This window comes from Antedon bifida, chromosome 5 (genome assembly GCF_963402885.1).
Source record: "Antedon bifida chromosome 5, ecAntBifi1.1, whole genome shotgun sequence".
In the NCBI taxonomy this organism is placed as follows: Eukaryota; Metazoa; Echinodermata; class Crinoidea; order Comatulida; family Antedonidae; genus Antedon; species Antedon bifida.
In genome coordinates, this window is record NC_136230.1 from 30626151 (window position 1) to 30636366 (window position 10216).

Here is a 10216-nt window from a genome sequence, read left to right on the forward strand (position 1 = left end):
CATGTGATACCATAACACTTGACAATCTTTTGCATGTGCATATCTTTTTCTGTGTATACTGACTTTTGCATAACTATAACTATAACCTTTGACTCGTAAACTATATCTAGCCATGTTTATACTGTCTATATCAAAATAGTCTCTAGACAGTAATTTGGCTTAAGTATTCATTTAAAAAACAGTTTCAGCATGTCATAAGTATCCTGGAATCTCTAGTTTCAGAAAGAAAACATCAAAACTCTGTGAGACTTGTGGAAAGTCTACCAATGTTACTTTGTGTCAACAAAAATGTGATGTGCCGATATATGGGCATGATGATGACAGTCATATCACTACCATATTTGGGCATATCACTACCATATTTGTTTTGTCAAACTAGTTTGATAGTGTAGACAGAGCTTTAGTTGCAGAAGATAAACTGTACATCAGAATGTTAAAAGACTCCACTAGATTCGAACTTAAACTCTTCTGATTGATATGCTGACACCCTACTGTTAGACTACAGGGGCTTTTAAGATAAATTCATTGTGATTGATGATATCAAACAGCATCCATCATGAAACATTGGACATCACAGAATTGAAACAGACATTTATAAGAGAAATTATTTATTAAAAACATACCACAAATAGAAAAGTTTATCTAATTAAAACTACCGTACATTATTAACAAAGTTATGTTCCTCCATTTCATATATAATCGTTTAATAATATTTAATACTTCTTTTTTTACTGCAGTAAGATATCGTAAGTACAACTAATGAAAACAATTCTTTTAAATACAGACGCCACAAATATAACAGTTTATCTTATCAAAACTACCATACAATATAATCGTTTAAATATATAATTATTTTTTTGTGTGTAAAACTACAGTCCAGTGGCAGATCCAGAGGGATTTGCACTTTTGACAGCAGCTAAAATGATATTTAAGAAAAGTAATATATGTTCAATTGTTATCATGTATTATAGTTATATGATATCTTAAGTAACATTTTGATATATTATCATTTTATAATAAAAATTTTTACACGCATTCTTTTTTGTAATTATATATAATGTACAGAATCAGAGTAAGAAAGGTATTAACTAAATCAAGGTTTTATCCGAATCATTTATAAAACAACAATTATTATCGTTATACGCGTCCTTCACCGCTACTATACTAATAAGATGAATACAAATCTATTTAAAAACAAGAATCTATTAAATTCACATGCAAAACTAGACATTTTTTGCATAGCAAATACATTATCACCTGTATTTAAAATTCTGGACCATCTCATTTACATATTAATTTCCAGTCAAAAATGAATAAAATATTTGCATAGACCATTACCCTAAAAATGTGATTACAGTACATTATCATGAAGAATGAATTTCACTCTTAAATGATTACATAATGTTTTTATTTTAATGTTTGTACAACAAACATTTGTATTATTTATAAAATAAATTAATTTGTGATTATCACATTATTTCAATTGATGATAAAATCTATGCTTTGATGAAATATTGTTTATAGTAGGCCTACATGTCTACATTCTTTATTCAGCCAAACATTGCAAACCCTTAATATGTACTACAGGCATACTACTATATCACAGAGTATTATGTCCTACTATTGGGGAAGAATAGACTGGACATATGGTCTAGATACAGTATTTATCAGTGGCGGATCCAAGATTTTTAAATAGGGGCCCAGGGCCTAAAAATGGTGAAATGAAGTGCTGAAACTACTTTGATGTCCTTTTGCATTACAATTTGCGAAATTTAAGGGGCCCCAGGCCTGCTGTCACCCCCTTGGATCCGCCCCTGTTTATATTACTAACAAAGATTGTGCCAGTACTATCTGAAATGTCACTTGTAGGTCTAGACAGTATGTTACTTGTGCAACTACTACCCTAATCACGTTACTACCTATAGTAAGATGTTTGCCACTAATATGATACATTTATTTGATGATCTACAGTATCCTTATGATGACATAATAAAATCCTAAAACAATGAATGTATTTATCGCTTGGAGTGGGCCTGACACCTTCCTACTATATCCCATTCTTCTCAATAATATAGCTACATATCATCTGTAATACATCTGGCCGATTTAGCTCTTTAACCGCATACAAAAATTTTTTCATTGTAGTATTGGGTTTTGTACAAGACATGTTGTCAAATACAGATTCCATGCGGTAATCAAAATTGTCCACATCGAGTTTAGGTATATTTAGAAGTATAGCCAGTTCTCTCCAGTTTGGTACGGAAGATGCTCGTCTGTCCGGATTCAGTTCCATGCATATTTTCTTCCTTAGATCTTGACTTAAGCTGGTTAATAATTTACCTAAATTAGAATATATATTAAAAACAATATTTAAAAACAATAATAGGAATAATATCTCATCAATCATTACATTAATCTGTGTCTGTTGGCCCTTAATCAATCATTACATTAATCTGTGTCTATTGGTCCTTCATCAATCATTACATTAATCTGTGTCTATTGGCCCTTCATCAATCATTACATTAATCTGTGTCTATTGGCCCTTCATCAATCATTTTAATCTGTGTCTATTGGCCCTTCATCATCAACCATTACATTATGTACTTACATCCGCAGATGCTTAAAGCCTTCTCCAACAGTTCATTTGGAGTCATTGGCACTTTCTGAAACATGAAGACAAGAAAGATTTTAATTTCCTAAAACCATAATTTGGATATAGTATTCAGTGAACATCATAAAATCAGAAACAAAATTCCTTCTCAGGAAATCTTATTTATAGCTTCCACATATTAGTTTTGAACACTAGTAGGCCCAGTACTGTTTTGATCATACGATCATTCGGGAAAACACCTCACAAAATTAATTATTTATTTTACCTTTTGTGTTTTTTTGAACTGTACAAAGTTGTTGTTCATATTTATGTCAACAATTGATTGGTCAAATGTAGCTGGCGATGAAACTGACCGATTGAATTGCGGTCGTGATTTTGGTCTTGTCGTCAATAAACAATCTTTTTCTCCAATGCCACTTTCATTAGGCTCTTCACATTCAGTCTGAGACTCTGTTTCACTAGCTTCAGTAGACTCCTCAGGAATAGAAGGCAATATTAATCTTTGAAATAAATAATAATAATATAAACAAGATTTACTGTACAGTTGCTTCAAATTTTTCAAAATTAAACAAGATTTACAGTATATATTGTACAGTTCCTTCACGTTTTTCAAAATTACTAAAGTGATTAAAACAAAGCAAAGCTCAGAACAAGCAATTAGTAACATTTACTACAGTACACACCTAGAGGAGTTTTCAGATTCCACATTCTTTTCACTCGGTCGATGTTCACCTAAAACAAAATTAAATAAAAGAAATGACACAAAAACAATAATATTTATAGTGAAGAATTAAGTAGAATAAACTACCAAAGAAGCTATTTTATTATTTATTTTTAGCTGAATAGCATAAAGCATAACTGTACATGTAAACTTATACCAACTTTCTATATTTCACACTCTCTAACCAGAGTGGGTCAAGCTTCTAAGAGCTGTCTACACTATCTAACTAGTTTGACAAAAAGTGTGATGTGCCCAAATATGGTAGTGATATGACATCATCATGTCCATATATGGCCACATCACATTTTGTTGTCACATAAAGTTTGATAGTGTAGACAGAGCTTAAGAACTGACTACACTTTATATTCTTTAATAACATTCTTTTATTACCATTTATAGCTGGACAGAAAGATTGTAGTCTGTGTTTTATTCGTTTTCTTTTTTTCCAAGAGATTGCAAACACTACTAAAAGCACTATTGTTGCAGTAAAGATTTCTGTTCTCACATATCTGCCTCTTACTGAAATAAACAAGTCAGCTTATTAAAGTATTATTTATGTATTTAGGTATGAAAAAATGAGATCAAATCAATCAAAATCAAATAAAACATATTTTTATTGTTTCAGATCTACAAAAATTATATATGAATTATAAATATTACATTTTTAGGTACATACTATACACACTATATGCTACAGGTATTGGTATAACTTGTTTTACCCAAGTCAACAAATTAATGACAAAATAACATTCAAATCTGTAAATAAGAATTATAAAAAATAATTTTCAAAACTTACCAGTACCATATCGAACGGGGTTGGATTCTTCAGGTTCATACTTTGTCATGGTTTTCTATTGTTATAAAGATAAGTAATTTATCAGGTTATACTTTAAATGGTTTTTAACTCAAATTAATAACTTTATTTGATCATGGAGCCAATAGCCCCATGATTTGATCAAGCATTACAGTACAATCATTGCATCTTGCCTGATTTCAGTACAGTGTTCATTTGACTGTACGGATATCACTAAGTATTAAGTATTAAAACCTTGTTGGGTTTAAAAATACATTTGAGTTTAAGATTGAGTTTATTTAGGTGGTTTACAAGATAAAAACATTACCTCGCTTGTGTTTACACGTTTAGATAAAGTGGTCTTGGTAGAATGTAACAACAACGGTGATGATAAAGATGGCGTGAGTGAGGAATGGATTGAAGGCGACACAGTTGTCTTGGTTCTGGTTGTCATTTTGTCTCTGGTTGTTGCCTTGGCTGCAATTGTCGTCTTGGCTGCAATTGTCGTCTTGGCTGCGATTGTCGTCTTGGCGGTTTGACAACCTTCTGTGTCCAAGGGTAGATGTTCACATGATACGCACCCTACATCACGTGATTGTTGTGGGTCATATGCAAACCTTTAAAAAAGAAACATGTCTTTAATTTAAAACAAACCAAAAATATTAAAATTGTAGATTATTGTCAATTATCACACTTTTAATTTAAAATTCAAGTAAACTTTTAACAAACATTTTATTTTTTGTTTGTTTTATCATATTTTAATGTACTTTATAGGTATTTAAAATGTATTTTAATATCCTATTTTGCCAAAGAAGGTAATTTTCGGGAATTGTTTGTGGCGAATTATACAAAGTATATCTCTGTCTATCAACTACATTTACACATTTCAATTTCTATGACAAAATCTTAATTTATTTACCCTAATTTGCATTCTCCACATTTTGTATCAGAATTGGTGGAACAGGCTTCCAATTCAACTTGGTTGTGGTTGGAACAAGATTTGCAGATAGTGCACCTTGTAGTGTGACTTTGGTGCTGATCTTGGAAGGACTTAACAGTACATAGGGAACACGTTATTGTCCCACCATCACCATATCCACAACCACCCTGTTGAAATAAGTAGGCACTACTGAAATACTGAAATGCTTTATTTGTCCATTATAATAATAAAATAACAATAGAAATTCATTGTAAAGATTGGCAAATATTAGAACGATAAAACACAGATAAATTGGGGTTAGGGTTAGGGTTTTTAGGAAACAAAAATTCATATACAGAGTTCACACAATATTGCACAAAACTTTTAAGTTTTAAAATGCGGTAACACTTAAAAATTGATAAAAAGTATGAATTCATTTTGTTTTATTTATTTACAGGACATTTTTAGCACTTTATTTGTTACCATTTTAAACCTAAAACCTATTTAAAAATCCACAAAATTGACAATATGCATACAGTGTTGATGAAAATCAAATAACAAATATCACTTCCTTATTCAAATGTCAAATAAAAAAAAACCTCAATTCATAAAAATTTAATTGTTGATAACTTACGGATCTTTTATATCCAGGTCCACAAAGAATACACAGTTTGCAGGATTTACTTGCTTTGTGCCAAAACTTGTCCGGATGAAGCTGGCACTCGCTCTTTCTAGTAGTAGGTGCACCATTCACCTGTAACACAGCAATATGTAAATTCAATATTCTAGAACTACCACATGGACAATTTTCTACTAATATTACCAACCATGGGGATTTTTACTCCGAGAGATTAAATTTAATGTACACATATTAACAGTTTGTGGTCCTTGGGCTTTTGTATTTTTATTGTATTGTTTTATTATGTATATTAGTTAAAGAGATTTGTATCTGTATATATGTACATTTGATTACGAAATAAAGAATAAATGAAAATGAATGAATTACTATCCCTCTGGAAAAACTCCCTAAGTAAGAGAATGGCTGTCCAAAAGGTAGACAACAGGATTGAATTGTTGTAGTTGGGTACCTGTCTATAAAAATAATATTTGGGAGGGGAGACACCCCCGAGATTTGGAGCTTTGCACTCAGGCCCGTAACCAGGGGGGGATCGGGGGGATCGTACGATCCCCCCCGCTGAACAGCGAGTTCCGCTTGGCCTCCCACTTTTTTTTTGCTGGGCATACTAACACAACACGACGATTGTTCACTACAGGCCTAGTCAAGCCTTAATAAATTTAATTAATATATATATATATATTTTAACTAAAATATAAAAACCTAACACTAAAATTTACAAGATAAGTTCTATTTGATAACTGCTTAACATCGTGGTTCTGGAGCTCTAGCGAGCTGTACACAGAGCATAGTTGTTTGCTTGACATAACAGGGTATTCCCCTACGCAGGTCTCCGCGTGCGTGTGACGTGCCCAGCCAGCTGCTTGATAGAGAAAGCATGCAGCTCACACGCAAGTGCAAGATGCAACGGTTGAGTGAATTCAGAGATCATCTTAATTCCATGGTTTTTTACCTAAACACCACATGATGGTGAATATGCCTGTTAAAGTCTCAATGATACGATCCCTAATGTACCATGTTGTTGCTAGGAGGCTTGAAAGGAGGAGGGATCTAGCCTAATTTCGGTCGGCAAGAGAATGCCGTCCTCTGACAATATAAGGTCGGCAATTGAAATTTGTGGGCTGGAAATTACACCAACTTATAGTTCATAAACAAAAGAGAATAGCCGGAAATGCGTTTTGCGGCCATAGGCCTATAGAGAAAAAAAATTCGATTGTATGATTCCAGTGGCGGATCTAGTGGGGGTGTATGGGGCGTCCTCCGCCCCCCCCCCTATTTTTTAAAGATTTTTTTTTTTTTTTTTAAATTAAATAGATTTTAAAAACACGTATCGTTTCGACGGTCATCAATCACCGATGGTTTGCACATTTTCATATTGAAAATAGTACGTCGGAGCACATCGTCAGCTTGATCGCATTCCACCAAGCATACGTCGACATCCTTTGTGTACTATCAATCTCTAGCGTCACAGTTAAGTGTAAAAGGAGCAAGTTGATAAAAGCCACGTGGTGAGCTTGGTCGCGTTCCACTAAGCAGGTCGGCATCCTTTGTGATCGTCACTCCCGTATTGTAGAATAGCGGTACCTCAGACGATCAATAGAGTTGATGAAGCCACATGGGGTCTGTTTCTGCTGCATAACGCAATTTAACCGGTTATTTTAAAATAGATTAAAAATAGATAACAATAACATGGTCAGTGCTACTATACTACGCGCCCATTTATTAAGTACAATAAAAACAAAGGCTAGGACTGTATAGTGCCTATGAAAATTATCCCGTTAGGGCTACATTTTATTTAAACGTATTACTATTAAAATATTAACAATGCTGCAGCATTTCATGACCCTTGTTGTTTTATTTGCTTTCCCGTCGATGATTCTCATAAACACATCGCGATGACATCATGACAAAAGAGGTGTTTTGTTTTTTTCAAATCACTAAATATAATGTAATCGAGCCGGACCGCTAATTTTTAAACGATCGTTTAAACCAGGTCGTTGAATATGCCGTGATTTTAATTGTCAAAAACATGACCGTCAGTAGATGGCTCGGAGTTTCGATAAATCTTGCGTCGCATGTGTTGCGTGGTGAAAACACTCTCAGCAAGTTTGCTTCATTTAAATATGCATGAGACTCTGTGACGGCCCGCTTTAACGTGACGTCATGTTACTGCTGCATGCGAAGAAGTAGTGACCGCGATCGACCCGGCGCGCGTGTAAGAAAATAATACCGGCCTAGGCTAGGACAAGTTTATAAAAGCTGAAAAACATCGTCGCGTTGTAAAAATTTAGATGTAAAGTACAGGCATTTGGCATTTGGTACCCTAGGTAAGTATCATGCTGCATGTCCCACATGTCGTAATTTGCGAGCTTTAGAGTGTTTGGTAAATGACATTATGAGATGTTTGTAAATCGTTTTAAACGACTTACAATGCGCTAGAACGGCAAAATTTCCAGGGGCCGTCGGCCCCTGGACCCCGACCGGGGGCCCTTGGCGGCCCCCTGGCCCCCAGCCAATGTTTGCTCGCTTCGCTCGCAAAGCTACGCCACCCCTATTTCAATATCCTGGATCCGCCCCTGAGTTCCACTAAAGAACTTAACGATCCACCCCGCCGTCAAACCTGGTTACGGCCCTGGCACTTATTACTTCTCAGCCCCGGGCAAAAAAATAAAAGTGGATCTGCCCTTGATAGAGTTATTTTTTACAATATTCATATCCTTGACTACCAAAGTAAAAGATTTTAGTGTCAAACAATCAGTATTTTGCATTTAGAAAGTATTTGTTGTTTGAAATGACTTACTTTCATTTTGAAATCACCGTAAAAGGTTTTCATACAATACATAACAATTGAAATACAAGTTGCAAGGGAGACTCTGAATACACAATACACAAACTACATCCTGGTTGTTGTCTCCTAACAACAATGTCATGGAAACTTTTTGGACTGGTACACAACCTAGGGTGGGCTTATGTAACACGGGTGGGCTTATACTCGGGTATTAAAATAAACACAAAGGAATTTAAATACAAGTTGCAAGGTAGGTTGTGAATACACAATACACAAACGACATCCTGGTTGTTATCTCATAACAACAATGTCACGGAAACTTTTTGGACTGGTACACAACCTAGGGTGGGCTTATATAACACGGGTGGGCTTATACTCGGGTATTAAAATAAACACAAAGGAATTTAAATACAAGTTGCAAGGTAGGTTGTGAATACACAATGCATGACATCCTGGTTTTTGTTGCCATAGACAACAAGTATGTCATGGACTGATGCACAAAAGTTGTTGCTAATTATTATAACCTGGAGTGGGCTTATTCGTCCAGGTTGGGATTAAATCTGAATCAAATGGCAATTACTACCTGATTCATCATCTCCAGAGGAGTAAATTTGCTTAATAAGCTGTTTTATACTTCTTACCGTGGATAGCACTACAACAGTAGCATACAGCTGCATGGCAAGCCTATTGTCCATCTTGCATCAAGATTTTCTCACTCTAAAAAAATATTTAACAAATGTTTTATAGGCCTATCTATGAACAGGGAGTTGAACTCCCTATATATCACTATGAGGTGTGTTAAAACATAGAGGGAATATCTCTATGGTAAATTTAAAAAAATGAAATACCTCCAAACATGTCCCATCAAGGTGTTATAATATGGTATAATAATTCATACTACTATATTATTAATATTACTAATTCATAATTCCCCTAATTGTGAAAAGTGCTATGTTTCTACCTACCTACCTAAAAAACTTACCCAGAAAATTACAATTCTCCTTGAACAGGTCTGTATGGTTCCCCTCGCAGCAGCGGACTTAATACCTGCTGGCTGGTGTGTGAAAGCTCAATGGGTCAATGGGTAGTGACGAACATGCACTGTTTGGTCTGCTTCGCAATTAACTTTAAAACACGTTATAACACTATCAGTATGCCTAAATTAAACGGCAGATACAACTAATGAGAAAGAACAATTAATATTTTAAAATAATTAATGGTTCATTACGGTAAATTAAATCAATTACGACGTTTACTTTGACAGATCCTTCCACGACGACGACTGTACTAAAAATTTGAGATTGTCTATTATAAACACAGGGAATTTCCCTAATGGGTTTTAAAAAGACATTTGTAATGTGGCGAACGAACTGTGAATTTGGGTAATACGCCTAATTTGACATCGACTATTCAGCAGTAATATAGCAAAATTGATTTTTAAAATTGATTAGAGGCATAATTGAAATGTTATTAAATTAATTTCATGTGGTCCTTTGCCAAGCTTATGCGGTAACTGTTGATTTAAAATTGTTTTCTGAAATGGAATTACCTCTGTTTAAAAATGGAATAGCCATACGATATTGACTTACGTCACACGACCCATGATTGGCTAAAATTATACAGGCAGCAAATGTCCCGCAAAAACATAATGCCCGAGAATAATAAAATCAGACTTTGTGTCTTTGCAGTTTTTTTATAAAGTTTTACACGTCAAACAAGAACAATGATTTCAGACAAAATTGAAACC

General features: G+C 34.3%; 1 protein-coding gene across 1 annotated transcript; it reads right to left on the bottom strand.

Moving 5' to 3' along the window:
- Nucleotides 1-627: 627 nt before the first annotated feature.
- On the bottom strand, nt 628-9743 carry LOC144842211 (uncharacterized). Its single transcript, XM_078698619.1, has 11 exons — nt 9452-9743; nt 9111-9186; nt 5679-5798; nt 5045-5232; nt 4454-4742; nt 4129-4183; nt 3723-3851; nt 3295-3343; nt 2877-3111; nt 2609-2663; nt 628-2340 (listed from the first exon to the last, which is right to left on the bottom strand). Exons 2-11 carry the CDS (start codon nt 9162-9164, stop codon nt 2048-2050), a joined length of 1467 nt encoding a protein of 488 aa, XP_078554745.1. The 5' UTR covers nt 9165-9186; nt 9452-9743; the 3' UTR covers nt 628-2047.
- Between the last annotated feature and the right edge of the window lie 473 nt (nt 9744-10216).